General features: G+C 46.4%; 1 protein-coding gene across 2 annotated transcripts in view; it reads right to left on the bottom strand.

The window, feature by feature from the left end:
* LOC130482363 (LIM homeobox transcription factor 1-alpha-like) overlaps positions 1–20,474 on the bottom strand; it is a 94,917-nt gene that overhangs the window by 69,957 nt on the left and 4,486 nt on the right. For both annotated transcript variants that reach the window (XM_056855073.1, XM_056855079.1), the window contains exons 2-3: positions 15,608–15,694; positions 1,796–1,982 (exon numbers count right to left, since the gene is read on the bottom strand). In XM_056855073.1, coding sequence (XP_056711051.1) covers positions 1,796–1,982; positions 15,608–15,665 — 245 coding nt within the window. In that variant the 5' untranslated portion in view covers positions 15,666–15,694. The remainder of the gene's footprint in view (positions 1–1,795; positions 1,983–15,607; positions 15,695–20,474) is intronic.

Below are 20,474 nucleotides of genomic sequence, written 5' to 3'. Positions count from 1 at the left end.
ATAAATATAATTTATCATGTAAAAACATTATGACTGCCTATATATACTGACTAAAATACATCCAAGGTTACAATCCACAATAATTCTACTGGCATAGAATCAAGAGTCTGTTAAGTTTGTTCTTCCATATGTCGTGGATATTTCTTCAATAGTGCAACACCAGTAGATCAGTTATTAAATAAAGCTGTAAATCATCTCTTCGGTATCGGTAGAAAAATAACAATAAATCATCTTCAGTACTATTTGATAAATACGACGGGTTGCCGGTTCCTAATCCCGTTTCGTAAAGATCTTCATCAGAATTTCACATTTGTCTCTAATCAAATATAAAACCTCACGCAGTGATGCATCTACCACAAAAGTTAACATACAGTATCGAACTTCATACTGGCCTTATTTGTCCAGAATAATATATGATCTGACCAACTCCTCATTCCATTTACACAGTTACACAACCCTCAGGGTCATGAAATAATTACAAATTCTATCAGCTGCATATCTTTAACCACTTGAGAGCCAGGGTGGTATAGTTAAGAGTGGTGGTTTGGAGTGGTGGACTCTGATCTGGAGAACTGGGTTTGATTCCCCACTCCTCCACATGAGTGGTGGAGGCTAATCTGGTGAACCGGGTTTGTTTCCTCGCTCCTACACAAGAAGCCAGCTGGGTGACTTTGGGCAAGTCACAGCTCTCTCAGCCCCACCTACCTCACAGGGTGTCTGTTGTGGGGAGGGGAAGGGAAGGTGATTGTAAGCCTGTTTGAGTCTCCCTTAAGTGGTAGAGAAAGTCGGCATATAAAAGCCAACTCCTCCTCCTCTTCCTCTTCTTCTTCCACCTGAAAAAATGTCTTAAAGTATCAGTAAGTCCTAACAACAATCCTTCACGCAAAAGCACTTCAGTCATATTTTTCATTTAGACCATTGGGAACCAAGGTTTGCAAAGAGTATATCCAATAGAATGCATGTTGGCATAAGCCCCTTTCAACACCCAATTGATTATATGGATGTTTGAACAATTTCCCTATTGCGAAATGTTTGTATGTGATAAATTATATTTATAAGTATATGTCCTTCATAACTTTTGTATTTTGAGGTTTAATTATATTATACCAACTGTGCCCACCGAATGAGTCTGGATGGGCATCAAGATAGGTGCAGGGACCATGTCTGTTATTCTGCAGATCCTTGGTTGTCATCCTTCCTACAACCAGCTGCCGAAAAACAACAGCACTCAAAGGCCATTTATGCAGGGTCAATTTTAATGCTCCCTAAAAACTCTTTTTTAAAATGCGACCTTTAAAATGCCTATTTTAAATGCCTGATGCAAAAGAAGAAATTCCACCACCCCACTCGCCTGCTACTTCGTTCCTGTTTGCATAGCCATTAGCAACCGCCGTGTGCATAGCTAATGCACGACTGTAATTTTGCATGGTTCCTTGAGGGGGTTCTTTGTGGTGGAGACAGAGCAACCACAAAAGGTCGCGTTAAAGGGGCTCTTAAGAAATGCGAAGCAGGTATGCGCCGGCTCAGTGCGAAAATCTCAAAAAAATATGCGGGGCACTTCAGCCTGGAACGTGCTGCTAATGACCGAGCATAAATGGCCAAAGTTCACTTAGCAGAAGTCTGAAACCATAACATTTAAAAGGCCGCATGGTTATCTGGAGCAACTCCATCAGCATGATTCTGTTCTCCCCACGGCCCCTTCACAATTATCCAACACCAGCCTGCCTTCCGGGGCTCACCGTCTTTAACCCGCAAGCGCAAATCCATTTGCCCGATGAGAAGACGGAGCACTTACTTTTCGTAGTCATGCTTGCAGTATAGTTGCCTGTTGCGGCAGTAGCAGGTGCCCGAGAGGGGCTGCAGGCAAGCGGCACACTTCACACAGCCCTCGTGCCACGAGCGCTCGTTCACCCGGAGCAGGAAGCGGTCGGCGATGGGGGTGCTGCAGCCGGCGCAAACCTCCCGCATCTTGGACTCGGAGCCTGGGCGAGAGGGAAGACCAACAGGTGACTTGTAAAACCTAGTCACTCTCTGCAGCGGGTGACACCAGCGTGGTGCGGTGGTTAAGAGCGTCAGACTCTAATCTGGAGAACCGGGTTTGGGGAGGGGCCGTGGCTCAGTGGTAGAGGATCTGCTTGGCATGCAGAAGGTCCCAGGTTCAATCCCCGGCATCACCAGTTAAAGAGACTAGGCAAGTAGGTGATGTGAAAGACCTCAGCCTGAGACCCTGGAGAGCCGCTGCTGGTCTGAGTAGACTGACTTTGATGGACCAAGGGTCTGATTCAGTATAAGGCTGTTTCATGTGTTCCCCACTCCTCCAGATGAGTGGCAGACTTTAATCCGGAGAACCGGGTTTGATCCCCCGCTCCTCCACTTGAGTGGTGGACTCTAATCTGGAGAACCGAGTTTGATTCCCCACTCCTCCACATGAAGCCTACTGGGTGACCTTGGGCTAGTCACAGTTGTCTTTGAACTCTCTCAGCCTCACCTACCTCACAAGTTGTCTGTTGTGGGGAGAGGAAGAGAAGGTGATTTTAAGCCAGTTTGGGACTCCTTAAAGATAGATAAAATTGGGGTATAAAAACCAACTTGTCTTCTTCCTCTTACAAAGATATGGGCCACCATCTTATTTATATATTTATAGGGCTGCCAACCTCCAGGTACTAGCTGGAGATCTCCTGCTATTACAACTGATCTCCAGCCGATAGAGATTAGTTCCCCTGGAGAAAATGGACCAAAATCTGACCAGACGTGTTTTGGCCTTTTACAGACCTTCCTCAGTGGTCATACATACACAGTTTTACAATACACACCCTGACATATATACAAACATTGTACAAGGCAAAATAAATAAATAAATAAATAAATAAATAAGCAAGCAAGCAAGCAAGCAAGCCTTTTATTTTGTGTGGCTTTATGTTAAAATAGTTCGTCCATGTGCCTTAAAACATGGCTTATGGCTCACACCTTGTATATGGTGTCCAGCATCTCAGGATGTGTATAACATCAACAAACGTGAAGAAAAGAATGACCACGTAATGAAGAAAACATAACAGATGGCATTATAGCTGCATTCCTGTCCCCTCCTGACCTTGCTCAGCCATAGTTTCCAACACAACGAGAAACCATGGTTTATCGGTTCTTGTAGGTTATCCGGGCTGTGTGACTGTAGTCTTGGTATTATCTTTCCTGACGCCAGCTGCTGGCGAAATGTCAGGAAAGAAAATACCAAGACCACGGTCACACAGCCCGGACAACCTACAAGAATCGATGAACTCTAACCGTGAAAGCCTTCGACAAAACCATGGTTTATTTTAACTATAGTGAGTTTGTGAAACCAGGATTCAGGACGATACTGTTGTCACAGTTTCTCTAATTTTGTCATCCAGTTTTGTTTAATTGTTTGTTGTAGGTATTATACTGTTTTTTTTGTACTGCTTTTAGTGCACCGTTCTCTGATTCTGAGATCCAGTTCCTTTGCATTGTTGGTCTTATGTATTATCCTGCTGTGATTGTACCGTTTTCAGTTGTGTGGTTGCCTTTCTAATAGTCGAGTCGTCCAACAAACGCAAACCACAGAAAGTGGCCGGGAAAAAGGCAACGGAGGAAAATAGAGGGGAAAGCCGGGAGGATCTGCGGTGAATCGCAGCTACTAGCTTCAGTTAACGCCATTCGTTCTGAAGCTCCACGTTTTCCCCGGTGATGCATACATTTAACCCCAAGTACTCCAGGGATTTCTTCGGGGGGAAAAGTCCCTGTCCATAGGGATTTGGAAATTCAAGTTCAAATACTGTGCATTATGAGAATAGTATATCCAGCGGAAACTACCCATGCATAAAAGGGCTCAGTGTAAGACAGCACTATGCATTCATCTGTTCCTCCTGATCTGGATCAGACTCATAGAATCATAGAGCTGGAAGGGACCACTTGGGTCATCTAGTTCAACCCCCTGCACAATGCAGGAAATTCACAACTACCTCCCCACCCCACATCCCCAGTGACCCCTACTCCATGCCCAGAAGATGGCCAAGATGCAGTCCCTCTCATGATCTGCCTAAGGTCACAGAATCAGCAGATGGCCGTCTAGCCTCTGCTTACAAACCTCCAGGGAAGGAGAGCCCACCACCTCCCGAGGAAGGCCTGTTCCACTGAGGAACTGCTCTAGCTGTTAGAAGATTCATTAGTATTAGTCATATATTATGAAATCGATACTTTTTTGGGATTCCTTTCTCTCAAAAAAAGCTACTTTGAGAAAACCCAGCTTAACTACACAAACTGAGCAACAGACTCCAACACATGTAACACATGAAGCTGCCTTATACTGAATCAGACGTTTGGTCCATCAAAGTCGGTATTGTCTACTCAGACAGGCAGCGGCTCTCCCGAGTCTCAGGTAGAGGTCTTTCACATTACCTACTTGCCAAGTCCCTTTAACTGGAGATGCCGGGGATTGGACCTGGGACCTTCTGCATGCCAAGCAGATGCTCTGCCACTGAGCCACAGCCCCTCCCCCTAACTCCAGCCAAGCAACACACCACTGCGTACACAGGAAATGGAAGCAGCCCTCCGCTTCAGACCCTTCAGGTCCTTGGGACACCCCCCCCCCCACTGTACAAAGCTGGTTAACAAAATGTATTCTCTCTCTCCTCCAAATGTACCCGAGATCTAAACTGTAATTTGGAGCAGCCTCAAAAATAACACCAGGCGGATCCTCAGTGGCTCTCTTTGCACCCAGATGATCCCTGAGCCTATAGCACATCTAGCTATTATTAGAAAGAAGACAAAATGCTTTGCAGTAAAGTTAATTTCCTTGGAAGCTGCTCCTGGAAAGCCAGGCACGGTAGACAAAGACTCCTCTCTGAGGCCGCCGCCCCTCCCTCCGTTGAGATGCTGGAGTCGAGATTCATTAGATATTTCACATACCAGATGAAAACCCACTCAGACCATCAGAGCATAGCTGTACCTTTTAGAGCCCCATGTACATTTGGGGGGGATTTCTTTTCTTTGGTTGTCATCGGCATCTCTAAATAATCAGAATGAAAACAAGCACAACTTTGTCGTAGAAATAACACTGGGGCGTTTCCAGCAAGGCTGATTTCCAACTAAGATGTGTTCTGTTAATTCAGGAATCAGCAGTGGCTCACTTGGGGAATGCCTCGAGAGGCTCAGCTGGTGCTAAGGTTACCAACCTCCAGGCGGTGGCTGGAGAATTCCTGGGATGACAACGGATCTCCAGGTGATAGATATCAGTTCACCGTAGGGTTGCCAGCTCCAGATTGGGAAATACCTGGAATTTTTTTTTTTGGGGGGGGGCAATGCCATAGAGTCCAATTGCCAAAGCGGCCATTTCCTCCAGGGGAACTGATCTCTATCGGCTGGAAACCAGTTGTAATAGGAGATCTCCAGCTAGTACCTGGAGGCTGGCAACCCTAGTTCACCTGGATAAAATGGTCACTTTGGAAGGTGGACTTTATGGCATTATACCCCATCGAAGACCCTCCCCTCCCCAAACCCCACCCCCCATATCTCCAAGTATTTCCCAACCCGGAGCTGGCAACCCTACCTGGTGCCAGAACGCTTTTAAAAAACCCTTTCAACTAGGGCGTTTGATCTTTTTCATTGTTTTTACAATCTGCTTTTAGCCCGAAGACGGTTAGGGTCATTTCAGCTGCCAAATGTTTTATGTTCTTCTTCTTCTTTTTTTTACAAGCTTTTATGCTTCAGGGCTTTATTGGCTAGTTATTTGTGGTTGTTAATTTTAAGGATTAAAAAAAATGATTTTATCTCTTTTTAATTCATGAGCTGCCTCAAGTAGGTCTCCGAAAAGGCAGCATGTAAGTGTCTTAAAATAAACAGATGAGTACCACTCGATGTGGCACAATCCCTGTGCAGTGACGAATGCTGCCCACTTGGAAATAACTATTCTTTAATGAATTAGTACTTTAATTTTTTTTAAAAAAAACATAGATTGACTTTCTATACCAGCCAGTATGCCTGGAGCAAGCAGAAATAGCTCTTTGACTGTCGTGTTGTTTTCTTTCTGCAGCAGCAGACGCTTGTGCTAGCGGAAATGGACCATGGGATATATGCCAAAACTTATTTTTTCAGGCATGCCTCGTTTTATGGCACTGTGCTCTATTGCGCTTCACAGATATTGCATTTTGAGCGAGTTTATCAGCATCATTTTCCCCACAGCATGCGCTCACTTCATGACTGTCTCACGTTTTGGTAATTCTCGCTATATTTCAAACTTTTCCCATTATGATTACAGTATATTTTAAAGACATAATGCTATCGCACCCTTAATGGACGACGGTATAGTGTAAACATAACTTTTATATGCACTGGGAAACCAAACATTTCACGTGACTTGCTTTATTGCAGTGGCCTGGAACCAAACCTGCAATATCTCTGAGGTATGCTTGCATTTATATTTATTTAACTTCATTTGTATTTATTTACACACATCATATTTCTGCGCCAGCTCTTCAGAGCCCTGCAAGCCATTAAAAAACAAAAGTAGCATAAAAATTGTCCTTTAGATAAAGCCAGTGAGATAAAAGGAGGGTATAGGGGGTGCCAGGTCCTTCTTCTCCTCTGGTGGGAGGCTGTAGCGTGAAAGTGTGTGTGCATGCACGTGCGTCACTTCTGGTTTAGAACCGGAAGTGCCGCCTCGCAATGGGGCTTATACCTCTGAGTTTGAGTGGTAAAGCGGCCCTTTACTACTCAAACTAAGAGGTAAAGGCCCCTTGCGAGGCGGAACTTCCGGTTCTAAACCAGAAGTGACATGTGTGGTATGCATGCGCATGTGCACGTTTGCCCGCCAACCCTCAGGTGGTCGGATGGCAGAGGAGCAAATTGCCGGGGGTTTGCCCGCCACCAGCGGGCACCTGGCAACCCTAGGAGGATACCAGTGCCATTTATGCATTGCTGTTTCCTCGCTAGGGTTACCAGGTCCCCCCTCGGCTCCAGCAGGAGGTTTTGGGGGCGGAGCTGAGACAGGGATCGCATGCTGGGAGATTGAGCGATAAAAGGCCCGTTGCGATGCGGCGCGTCTGGGTGTAAACCAGAAGTGACTTGATCGCGCGCATGCGATCCCCGCTTCCAAGCCGGGCACTGGATTGGTGGGCAATGGCCTGCCAATCTAAGCGACCTTTAATACTGTATTGACAGAAAGATTTTGTAAGAATAGCAGCCCGGGCTGGGAGCTTTAAGTGTGACTCATCACTTGTAATTTTGAAGACTTTAAAAGCCTTTATGGCTGATGAAGCTGCTTTTCAGTAGCGAAAGCCCTGGAAAATATCCGGAGCGGCGTTTCCATTTCCATCTTCACCTGAAGTGAAATTGACCAGCAACAAACGAAACGTTTTATATGGACAGTTTGTTACTAAAAACTTGTGAAAAATAGCTTTTTTGGCTGTTAGCTGTGCATTATACTTGTATATGTTCAACTTTGATGTCGTTCCTTCTTGCTTTGTAACTCTTGTTGCTTAGCTTCGCCTGCAACTGTGTGTTTTTTATAGTTGCAATATACCTTTAGTCTTTTGACTTTTCATATCTCACATTCTTGTTTTGCTTGCTTATTGTAGCCTATTATTGTTACTTTGTTGCAATCTAAGCGACCTGGCAACTATTCCTTGCAGTCTCACCGCCGACTACTTCAGGGCTTTGCTTTGATTATGCTTGCATTTTTCGACCGTCAGGGGTCGCCTTGTTCATGCATTTTGTCCGTGTTTCCTGAATTTGTGTTTAGCCAGCATCCAGTAGTCGGCGGGATGACCACGGGGAAACAGCCATGCATAAACGGCCCAGATCTGATTCCATTGAAAGCCACTAAGAGGCCCAGGAGAATCAACAGAGATGCACTTCCCCTGTCACTGTCCTTCAAAGGTAGGGTTGCCAACGTCCAGGTGCTAGCGGGAGATCTCCCGCTATTACAATGGATATCCAGGTAGTAGAGTTCAGTTCCTCTGGAGAAAATGGCCGCTGTGGCAATTGGACTCTATGGCATTGAAGTCCCTCCCCAAACCCCACCCTCCTCAGGCTACGCCCCCCCAAAATCTCCAGGTATTTCCCAACCCGGAGCTGGCAACCCTATTCAAAAGTCATCAGTCAGGGTGATCAAGGGTGTTTCTGTCCCCAAGCCAGGCTTGAATCCAAATTGAAATGGGAATCCATCTCCCCCAAGACCACCTGACGTTCCTCCATACACTGCCTTTCGCCGCAGCGGGGACCCAAAGCAGCTCACGATGTCCTCTCTTCCATTTTATTGTCTCAACAACCCTATGGGGTAGGTTAGGGCTGAGAGTGTGTGAGTGCCTGGCCCAAGGTCCCCTAGCACAGTGGTTCTCAACCTGGGGCCATATGGCCCCCGGGGGGAGCCCAGGATATTCCAAGGGGGACCACAGGTGAAAATTGCATAAATGGGGGGGGGGGCACGGCACGAGACTAGCGGGCCACAGAGGGAAGTGAGAAGCGAAGAAAACAGAAACACATGAAAACCTAACACACGCCTTTCTTCATTGCACTTCTATGCATCGTTTGCAACTGTGGATTTTTGTATCGATGTAATCTTGTGCAACGGTGGTGGAGGCTTTGTTCTCCCTTGTATGTGAACATTGTTGTTTACTAGCGTATTCCCTTTTGTGGGGTATTTTTTGTAAATTTCAGTTTCCCAATAAGAACGGCCTGTGTGCATTTTGTGTGGCTGCTTATGCTTCTTTGTTCCTCAGCTATTTACAAACACAACATTTAAATAGCTACCTTTCTACAGGTAGGACAGGGGGCCCACAGGAAGGAAACAAGGTCAGAAGAAGGCCATGGTCGGAAAAAGGTTGAGAACCACTGACCTAGCAAACCATCTATGGCAGAGTAGGGATTGGAATCTGGGTCTCCCAGACCCTAATCCAACACTCTAACCCAGGGGTGTCAAACATAAGGTCCGTGGGCCAGATCCTGCCCCTTGAGAGCTCTTATCTGGCCTGCGAGCCAGCCGAGGCAGCCAGCGCCCCCTCACTCTTGATCTGGGCTGGCAAGGTGACATTTATGTCACATCCAGCTTTCATAACAATCCATCAAGTGACATTTATGTCACATCTGGCTTTCGTAACAATTGAGTACAACAACCCCGTTCTAACCACTACACCACCCTAACTGTTTTTGCATCAGTCTAGTGCTTTAGGAAATAAAACTGCTTTGTGTAGCTATCGTCTACCCTTAACTGAAGAACGGTACACGCCTTCTATCTGGGATGGTCGTCCTCTTCCACCGAGCACGCAGCTTTGGGAGTGACGCACATGGAGCGGTGAGGGAGGGAGGGGGACACCGGCCAAGACATCCAGATCAGCCGAATCAACCCTGGCGATCAATGGGGTGACAGATGTCGCAGCCAGATCGCCCTCACATCCACTGCTTCATGTATATCAGGGGTGGGGAACGTCAGGCCCAGGGGCCGTTTAAGGCCCATGAAATCATTTGGTCTGGCCCTTTGTGGGTCCTGGCAGATGTCTAGCTCAGAAGGATCTAAGACTGGCGATTCGCCCCCTCCCGCAGACAGGAATAGACTATATTCAAGGCAGATGTGAGTTTGTTTTTCCAAGAAAAGGAACTTTTTTCCCCCTTGCAGAAGAGCCGTTAGCTATGGAGCTGCTAGGACCACCCAAGAAACTGTGTTAACCCTTTCCCACCCTGGCCATGGAGAAATGTATTCCCTCTGTACTACAAGAGGGCTGGGGGAAGAAGTGGCTACAATGGAGGGGTTAAAGGGGGCAGGGCCAGCATGTGTGTGTGTGTGTGGGGAGTTCTTAGCCAGTGTGTCCTCATATCATCCCTGCAGGCGGAGGTAGCAGGAGCCGACTGTAGAATCCGGCCCCGATCATGTGGAGCAGGAACAACTCCGGTGTGTGGCTGGACAGCTACGCCCGGCTAGTGCAACAGACCATCCTGTGCCACCAGGTGGGCAAGTGCACCACTGGTTGGATGCCTGCCTGCTTACCTGTGCTGGGGAGGGGCCATCTGGGGGCAGCTGCCTGCTGGGGGCTTGGTTGGCTAATTTTTAAGTGGATCATTTTGTATGGCCCGCGAATGATGTCATAAATATCCAAATGGCTCTTGGCGGAAAAAAGGTTCCCCACCCCTGATGTATATCATTATCATTAGGATTGTACACTTAAGAGTGCTCTGGAAATGAATGAGAAGGGATGCATCTTCCATGGACGAAAAACTGAATCTCATTCCTTCGTGGATAAAATGTGGGGCAGCTGGTGTTGTTGACACGAGGGATAACCAACTTTGGTGTAATGAGAACGTTCAAAATATTGTACCGGCTTGTTGGCTGTGCAAAGGCAATTCAAAATAAAGAGACCTAATCAACCTAGACCTGAAGTAACCAAGCGAGCCAGTTGCCAAGGTTCATGGTATGCAATCGGAGACCTCTGTCAACAATGTACAGTTCTTTACCGAGCAACCAGCCACAGAAATGGGGTGACAGCTTAAGGCATGAATTATTGGGTCATACCTCAAGGATTATTGGGCAACTGGCCTGATTGCCCAGCAATAATGTAATTTAATATTTTTTAAAGCAATTTGGTCAACTCAAGGTAGGATGAAGGAGCCGAGAGGCTCAATGCGCGTCACAGTTGACTTCTCCCAAAGTCTACAAACAAAGCCGTCTTTGACAGGTAGAAGGAATTCAACTTTGGGGCCACCTGCCCCCAAAGGCAACTAAAAAATCCATTCATTCCTTAGTAAGAGCTAATAAGGCCCTCATCCTCAGATTTTTCCTCCACTCCATCTAAAAGCAAGAGGGCCAGTGTATTGCAGTGGTTAAGAGCGGTACACTCTAATCTGGAAAACCGGGTTGGTTTCCCCACTCCTCCAGATGAGTGGCAGACTCTAATCTGGAGAACTGGGTTTGATTCCCTACTCCTCCACATGAGTGGTGGACTCTAATCTGGGGAACCAGGTTGGTTTCCCCACTCCTCCACATGAAGTCAGCTGGGTGACCTTGGGCTAGTCATGCTCTCTAAGCTCCGCCTACCTCACAGGGTGTCTGTTGTGGGGAGGGGAAGGGAAGGAGATTGTAAACCAGTTTGATTCTCCTTAAAAAGATAGAGAAAATCGGCCTGTAAAAACCAAGGAAAGGTCAACCTCTTGACTGATGGCAATTACCAAAGTTGAAGTTCAAGTAAAATTTTTAAAAATAAACCATACTAAAGTGCACACACCCTGACCTGGATAGCCCAGGCTAGCCCGATCTCATCAGATCTTGGAAGCTAAGCAGGATTGGGCCTGGTTAGTTTTTGGATGGGAGACCACCAAGGAAGTCCAGGGTAGCTATGCAGAGGTGGGCAATGGCAAGCCACCTCAGATTGCCTCATTCCTTGAAAACCTTATGGGGTAGTCATAAGTTGGTTCCATATCGACGACTCTTTTCGCCACCACAAAAGTTGCACAGATAGAACAGTCAAAAGGTGCAGAAGCCTGAAGATGGAGAGACACCTTTCAAATTTATGTTGGATCCAAACTTTAGAGCACTCATAGAATCATCTAGACCAACCCCTGCACAATGCAGGAAATTCACAACTACCTCCCCCCCACACACCCTCAGTGACCCCTACTCCATGCCCAGAACATGGCCAAGATGCCCTCCCTCTCATCATCTGCCTAAGGTCACAGAATCACCATTGCTGACAGATAGCCATCTAACCTCTGCTTAAAAACCTCCAGGGAAGGAGAGCTTACTGCCTCCCGAGGAAGCCTGTTTCTCTGAGGAACCGCTCTAACTGTTAGAAAATTCTTCCTAATGTCTAGACGGAAACTCTTTTGATTTAATTTCAACCCGTTGGTCCTGGTCTGACCTCCTGGGGCACCATCCTCTCCATGACAGCCCTTCAAGGACTTGAAGATGGTTATCAGATCCCCTCTCAGCCTTCTGCTCTTCAGGCTAAACATACCCAGCTCTTTCAACCTTTCCTCATAGGACTTGTTCTCCAGACCCCTCACTCCCCATTAGGGTTGCCATCCAATTCTTGGAGATGTGGGGGTAAAGCCTAGGGTGGGCTAGGTTTGGGGATGGAGAGACCTCAGCCGGGCACAATGCCACGAAGTCCACCCTCCAAAGCAGCCATTTCCTTTGGGGAAACTGATTTCCATAATTCTGGGAGATCTTCAGGCCCTCCCCGGGAGGTTAAGACCCATTTTAATAGGAAACTCTCCCCTTGGTGTCACATGAACACATGAAGCTGCCTTATACCGAATCAGTCCATCAAAATCAGTATTGTCTACTCAGACCGGCAGCGGCTCTCCAGGGTCTCAGGCAGAGGTCTTTCCCATCACCTGCTCACCTAGTCCCTTTAACTGGAGATGCCGGGGATTGAACCTGGGACCTTCTGCGTGCCAAGCAGATGCTCTACCACTGAGCCACGGCCCCTCCCCTGTCTGAAGGGCTTGCAATGTTGTTGATGTTCCTCCTGCTACAAACTCCCAGACTACTCCGGTTTTTGTGAGTGGATACAAGGTTTTTTTTATGGGGCTCCCAGTTTAAGACCCCCCAAGCAGAATCAACAGCAGGAAATCTTTAAAAGGGTATTGAGTAAGAGCGCTGGGTTCCATGCGTAGGGTTGCCAGGTCCCTCTTCGCCACTGGTGGGAGGTTTTTGGGGCAGAGCCTGAGTAGGGCAGGGTTTGGGGAGGGGAGGGACTTCAATACCATAGAGTCCAATTGCCAAAGCAGCCATTTTCTCCAGGTGAACTGATCTCTTTTGCCTGGAGATCAGTTGTAATAGCAGGAGATCTCCTGCTACTACCTGGAGGTTGGCGACCCTAATGTTACAGGGCAGAGCAACAGCCCCCCATTACCACTTCCTGGAATCGGTTAGTTAGGGTTGCCAGCTCCGGGTTGGAAAATATAAGGAGATTTTGAGGCTGGAGCTTGAGGAGGGCGGGGTATGGGGAGGGGAGAGACTTCAATGAGTATAATGCCGTAGAGTCCACCTTCCAATGCAGCCATTTTCTCCAGGGGAACTGATCTCTATCGCCTGGAGATCTGTTATAATAGTGTGAGATCTCCAGCTACCACCTGGAGGTTGGCAACCCTACACCTGGACTGTCCCCTCAAGAGAAGGAGGGTGTGGTCAGGAGGAGGATGCAGGGGCCATCGTTTCCATACTTCAGCATGGAAGTATGGAAACGATTTTATTTTGTAGGGTAAATATAACCCTCTTTGATAAGATATATTTTTTACAGAACGGGAAGGATTTGTATTGTGGTATACTTTATTTGTGTTAATACAACACATTAAAACAGTCCTATAGTAGCTTTTTGTACTATTGACTATAATATTATTTTAGCCACGTATAGGCTAATAGAATTTAAGAATTCATATTTATAATTTTCATTGAGCAAGAGTGCTGTATAATCTTGAGAACCTCCAGGTGGTGGCTGGAGATCGCCCACTATTACAACTGATCTCCAGGTGACTGAGATCAATTTCCCTGAAGAAAATTACTGCTTTGGCAATCGGACTCTACGGCATTGAAGTTCCTCCCCTCCCCAAACCCTGCCCTACTCAGGCTCTGCCCCAAAAACCTCCCACCAGTGGTGAAGAGGGACCTGGCAACCCTACTTCAGTGCCATAGAGTCCAATTGCCAAAGTGGCCGTTTTCTCCAGGTGAACTGATCTCTGTCACCTGGAGATCAGTTGTAATAGCAGGATATCTCCAGCCACCACCTGACGGTTGGCAACCCAATTTGCTCCTTACTCTGAAAACATGCGGGGAGGTTGCCTAACTCCATGCAGCCCGACTGTATGCAGCTTTACTCAGAAGTAAGGCCCTCCGGGTTCAGTGGGGCGGACTCCCCAGGTAAATGTGCAGAGGATTATGACCTAAATTGCAAGCCAGGCTTTCCCAGACAAGCAATGATGAAGTCTGGAGGGGAAATATATCCCGTTCCGTAACGTACAAATAAACAAACGGGAAGGAAATAATGCCCGGAAGAGAATACAGAGACCTTTGAAATGGCATCTCTGGGACAATTATGCCGGAGAGTTTCCACTAACGCAGCAAACCTCGTCCTTTTTGCTGTTAAATAAAGTGGAATAATGCAGCACAGGAGAGGTTTGTTCTCGCATTGCCCAAATCATTTTCATTTCTTTACGACTTTTAATTTCTGTAGGATTCTAGGCATGCAGAAGCGGAAGGGGTGGGCGGAGAGGCGTAATTGGAATTAAACGGCTGCCCCCCAAATACTGCTGCCTCTGATTGCCCTGATCCTTTTTTTTTTTTTTTAATCTGGCCATCAATGGTACAGCAGCAGTTGCAAAACAGAGGCTCCTGGGAAGGGAAAAGGTTGCTTTGGATATTCCCTGGGCACCTGCAGTGATGCTTGAGGAAAAGACACAGCCTCGGGTTGCCAACCTCCAGGTAGTAGCTGGAGATCTCCCGCTATTGCAACTGATCTCTAGCCGATAGAGATCAGTTCACCTGGAGAAAATGGCCACTTTGGACTCTACGGCATTGAAGTCCCTCTGCTTCCCAAATCTCACCCTCCTCAGGCCCCGCCCCCAAAATCTCCAGGTATTTCCCAACCCAGAGCTGGCTATTACAACTGATCTCCAGCCAAAAGAGATCAGTTCCCCTGGAGAAAATGGGGGCTTTGGCAAGTGGATTCTATGGCACTGAAGTCCCTCCCCTTCCCAAACCCTGCCCGCCTTAGGCTCCTCCCCAAAAACTTCCAGCAGGTGGCGAAGAGGAACCTGGCAACCCTAGGGAAGCTGTTTTGGTCTGCAGTAGAATGGCTACATTCGAGCCCAGTCATACCTAGGGTTGCCAACCTCCAGGTACTTAGCACAGGAGCAATGTTAGTTAACAAAAGTGCAAAATTATTTATAATCTATTTAATAATACACAAACACATCATAGTGAACATATACAGACATGACCTACAATATGACAAACAATTAAAGTGACAAGTGTACTATAAAGTCAAAAGGATTCAAAATTGTCTCTTGAGAGAGTACAGTAAGTTCCTTGAAATGAGATATCATGTAGTCTACAAGACTACATGATATCTCATTTCAAGGAACTTACTGTACTCTCTTTAATTGTTTGTCACATTGTAGGTCATGTCTGTATATGTTCACTATGATGTGTTTGTGTATTATTAAGTAATTATAAATAATTTTGCACTTTTGTTAACTAACGTTGCTCCTGTGCTAATTTCCTAATCTCTTTGATACTAGTACAGTGGTGTCTAATTTCTCCCCAACCTCCAGATACTAGCTGGAGATCTCCCGTTGTTACAACTGATCTCCAGCCAATAGAGATCAGTTCCCCTGGAGAAAATGGCCGCTTTGGCAATTGGACTCTATGGCATTGAAGTCCTTCCCCTCCCCAAACCCTGCCTTCCTCAGGCTTCGCCCCAAAAACCTCCCGCCAATGGTGAAGAGAGACGTGACAACCCTAGGCTCCACCCCGAAAATCTCCAGATATATCCCAACACCAGAGCTGGCAACCCTACCCCAAAGCATTATGGGGCTTTTGCTTTGTAGGAAAAAGACATAACCCCGCAAACCCTTTGACAGCCCCTTCCCACATTTAGAATCTTACCATAGCCAAGGACGGGAGTGGCCTGCTGCAGACAAGACGGGGCCTCCTCGGTCTTCATCTCCCAGGCCTGTTAGCAGAGGATGGGGCCTGCCACAGAGAAGAAAGGTCAATCACGAGGGAATCGAGGAAAGGGAGGTGGACAGATGTCGCCAGACACAAACAGGGTACAAGGGGGTTGATGGGAAAAGAGCATTCGTCACAGGCACAAAAACTCAACAATCATAGAAACCCCAAAGTATTACTAACCGTTCCATATTACTTATTGGGCACTGCTTAGAGCAAAGCTTCTTAAACTGTGGGTCGTGACCCCACATGGGGTCGAGTAACTGAATGTGGGGGGTCATCGGAGAGGTGCCAGTGAGGAAAAAGCCATGCATAAAAAGCCTTAGTAACAAGAAGCAAGAGGGCCTGAAAATATCTATTTGTATAGAAGGGATTTTTTGTTATGCCTCACCCCTTTTTATAAACGATAAACACATATGTTCCTGTGTGTGTGTGTGTTAAGTGCCGTCAAGTCGCTTCCGACTCATGGTGACCCTATGAATCAATGTCCTCCAAAATGTCCTATCTTTGACAGCCTTGCTCAGATCTTGCAAATTGAGGGCTGTGGCTTCCTTTATTGAGTCAATCCATCTCTTGTTGGGTCTTCCTCTTTTCCTGCTGCCCTCAACTTTTCCCAGCATGACTGTCTTTTCTAGTGACTCTTGCCTTCTCATAATGTGACCAAAATACGATAGCATCAGTTTAGTCATTTTAGCTTCTAGGGTCAGTTCTAGGGTCAGTTCAGGTTTGATTTGATCTATAACTCACTGATTTGTTCTTTTGGCAGTCCACGGTATCCGTAACACTCTCCTCCAACACCACATTTCAAAGGAGTCTACTTTCTTCCTATCAGCTTTCTTCAATGTCCAATTTTCACAACCATACATAGTAACAGGGAATACGATGGCATGAATTAACTTAATCCATTCCTAAATGTACAAATTTTAAAAAGCTACTGAGATATGAGAGAGAGGAGCATATCTTTTGCCCTCCCTTTCCGCTCCCCACCCATCCCCACCCATCCTGCATCAGCCTGACCCAACCAACAAGATCCATGTGCAGAGGAGGGCTCTCCCCTCCCCCATTTTATCTTCCTAACAACAACCTGCAAGTAGATCATGCCAAGAGAGTGACTGGCCCAAGGTCACCCAGCCAGCTTCCATGGCACAGCGGGGATTCCAGCCTGGATCCAGGCTGACACTCTCACCACATCACACCCCATTGGAACATGCAGTTTATTGGCACCACCTCGGGTTCCAGATGCATGCACATTTGGAGATGCGTCTGAACACACATCACAATCTCCAGGGGGACTGGGACACATTTCTAATTGTGCAGTCAAATGGAAAGCAATGCAGTGTGAACAAGACAACTTGTGTGCAAAATGAAGGGCCCAGAAAAGGCCTAGTCATGCAGGAGTCAGACAACCGACCCAAATCTGGAGAGAAGCTTCAGGCTTGCGCAGTAGTAGGGGTGAACCTGTTGGTTTTCTCCCTTTTGCCCCACTTGTCCCCATCCAGCGTGGTGTGGTGGTTAAGACCTGTGGACTCTAATCTGGAGAACAGGTTTGATTTCCCACTCCTCCACATGAGCGGCAGAGGCTAATCTGGTGAACTGGGTTAGTTTCCCCACTCCTCCACATGAAGCCTGCTGGGCAACCTTGGGCCAGTCACAGTTCTCTCCGAACTCTCTCAGCCCCACCTACCTCACAGGTGTCTGTTGTGGGAAGGGGAAGGGAAGGCAATTGTAAGCCGGTTTGGTTCTCCTTAAAAGGCAGAGAGAATCGGCATATAGAAACCAACTCTTCTTCTTCCTTTTTCATTTGCGGATGGAGACAATTAAAAATAAAAAAATAAAAGAGAGAGAGGGAGAGAGAGAGAGAGAAAGAAAAAGAAAGAGAGAGAGAGAAAGAAAGAGAGAGAAAGAAAGATAGAGAGAGAGAGAAAGACAGAAAGAACGAAAGACAGACACAAAGAAAGAAAGAAAAAGAAAGAGAGAGAGAGAGAGAGAGAGAAAGAAAGAGATGAGAAAGACAGAAAGAAAGAAAGAGAGAGAGAGAGAGAGAGAGAAAGACAGAAAGAGAGAGAGAGAGAGAAAGACAGAAAGAAAGAAAGAAAGAAAGAGTGAGAGAGACAGAAAGACAGAAAGAAAGAAAGAAAGAAAGAAAGAGAGAGAGAGAGAAAGAAAGAGATGAGAAAGAAAGACAGAAAGAACGAAAGACAGACAGACAGACAGAAAGAAAAAGAAAGAAAGAAAGAAAGAAAGATGAGAAAGAAAGAGAGAGAGAGAGAGAGTAAGAAAGAAAGAGAGAGAGAGAGAGAGAGAGAGAGAAAAAGAAAGAAAGAAAGAGAGAGAGAGACAGAAAGACAGAAAGACAGAAAGAAAGAAAGAAAGAGAGAGAGAGAGAAAGAAAGAGATGAGAAAGAAAGACAGAAAGAACGAAAGACAGACAGACAGAAAGAAAAAGAAAGAAAGAAAGAATGAGAGAGAGAGAAAGAAATAGAGATGAGAAAGGAAGAAAGAAAGAAAGAAAGAAAGAAAGAAAGAAAGAAAGAAAGAAAGAAAGAAAGAAAGAGAGAGTGAGAGTGAGAGTGAGAGTGTTGTCCAGCCGACCGGCTGCCACCCCCAGGGCTTGACAGAACCCAGCCCAGTTCTGTCCGCGCCTCCCTGCGCTTCAGGAACGCGGCCGAAACGGTCTGGAGCGCCAGGGGCCGCCCAGGCCCCGCGGACAGGCGCGCAACAAAGGCGGCGCGCAGCCACGGCGGAGGCGGCTGGAGCGCCCGGGCGCGCAACGTTCCACGGCGCGGCCGCGCAAGCTGCGCGCTCCGCGGAGCCTTGAGGCCGAGTCTCCGCCGGCTTAAGTTTGGGGGGGACCGTCTCCTTGGCAAGTGGTCTGTCGGGAACCCATTCTCTCCTCCCCGAAACCCCTGGCCGCCTTCCCCGCAAGCATCGCCATAAGGACCACTCCCAAGGATCAGGACGGCTGTTAGGATTCATGCTGTGGTCACCATTGGGGGTTATTTAGATTGGTTGCTCACGTTCTGCTTTTCTTTTCTTTTTCTTTTGGCATTATAACGTTTATTGTTATTTAATACGAGCCGGGCCCCGCCAGCACGCCAACCCAGGTTTTCAATAAAACCAATAAATAAATGCGATGGTTTGGTGGTAATTTAAGAGGATAATTTATTCGTTGCTGCGTTTGGATCTTTCACGTCCGGCGAGGAAATCCGGTTTCAGTTCTCTGGTCGCTGCCTCTGTTAATCGGAGGTTTCATTTAAGCGAGAATAATAATAATAATAATAATAATAATAATAATAATAATAATAATAATAATAATAATAATAATAATAATACCACATCGTCGCTTTTTCTATTTTTAGAAAAGTGATTTTCTTTTATTATAAATTACAGCCCTGCTTAAATCCGAGTTTGGATTTGTTTTTTTTAAAACCGTTCACTCCGAAAGTTATTTTGCTAGTCGCTTTTGCATGGGTTTGCTGCTCTCTAGATTCACATTTCCCCCAACGGGGTTCTCTAAAACTCTGCATGGGGGCTTTTTTTTTTTTTTTTGCTTTTTTTTTTGCCATTTACGCCTGGGAGGTTTTGCCTTGGATTTGCCCCTCTTTAGATGCACCTTCCCCCCCACCATCTATATTCTCAAAACTCAACAACCCCCCATGCAGAGTCCTGAGAATTCTGGTGGGGAAAATGTGCATCTAGAGAGGGGCCAATCCGATGCAAAACCTTCCATGAATAAACGGCCTTTGAGTTTTGAGAATTTGGATGGGGGGGAAATGTGCATCAAGAGAGTGGAAAATCCTAATGATTCTTCCCAAGCGATCCCTTAATTTGAAACGTCAGCAGATGTCACTGCAGTTCCCTAAAAGTAAGCCCCCCTTGAATAAACCTGAAGGGGATTCTGAGTAGACTTGCTTGGAATTGCTCTGTTTTGGCCTTGAAAATACTGGGATTCTTTTTTATTATTATTGCTAATTTCCCTAAACGGGAAAAGGGGGCTCTGTCGTTATTACCTGTTGGAAAGGGTTGTTAAAAAATGCATACCGCACACGGGAAAAGTGTAAAACAGGTTCTAACCTTCCCTCCTCAATACTTTTAGAAACAGCACTTGCTTTCCTTAATACCGATTCAGTGGTTTGTTTTTTGAAGTTTATATACCGCTTTTCTGCATAAACTCCCGAGGCGTTTAGCAATAAAAATCAACATAAAACCAACAAAAACATAACATAACAAAAACAAACAAAAAACCCCTCCCATTTATCGCATTTTTGCCTCTTTTTCTAACAGTGGAGGCGACTTACCAAAATAAAAACAACTGATATTTAAGACGACGCACTCCTAAGAGTATTGTACAAATCAGTTTATTTAAAGGGAAAAACAACAACAACCAGAGACTAAGAATCCATAATAGCAGCCCCCTTGAAAGTTATTTGCTATCTCGATCCGAAATACGTTTACTCTGAAGTAAGGTCCTGTCGATTTCACGGAAGGGGTCGTTGGGTTTAAGCTATATGACCTGCCGTTGCGATCGCTCCAATTGACTTGCAAGGAAATCCCCCCGGCTCTCAAACGGAGGGGCCCCCTGATCGGCTTACGACCCGGGGAGTGAACTGGTCGAAGCCATAGGTGGGCCCCGATCCACCACAAGTAGGTTTAAAGCCGGCATAAGATTGATGTTGTTGGGTGTGCCCTGTTTTGTTTGGAGGAATCATAGAATCATAGAGTTGGAAGGGACCACCAGGGTCATCTAGTCCAGCCCCCTGCACAACGCAGGAAATTCACAACTACCCCCCCCACACCCCCAGTG

The sequence above is a fragment of the Euleptes europaea genome, chromosome 1 (assembly GCF_029931775.1).
Source record: "Euleptes europaea isolate rEulEur1 chromosome 1, rEulEur1.hap1, whole genome shotgun sequence".
NCBI lineage: Eukaryota > Metazoa > Chordata > Lepidosauria > Squamata > Sphaerodactylidae > Euleptes > Euleptes europaea.
This window is presented reverse-complemented; position numbering and strand designations above follow the sequence as displayed.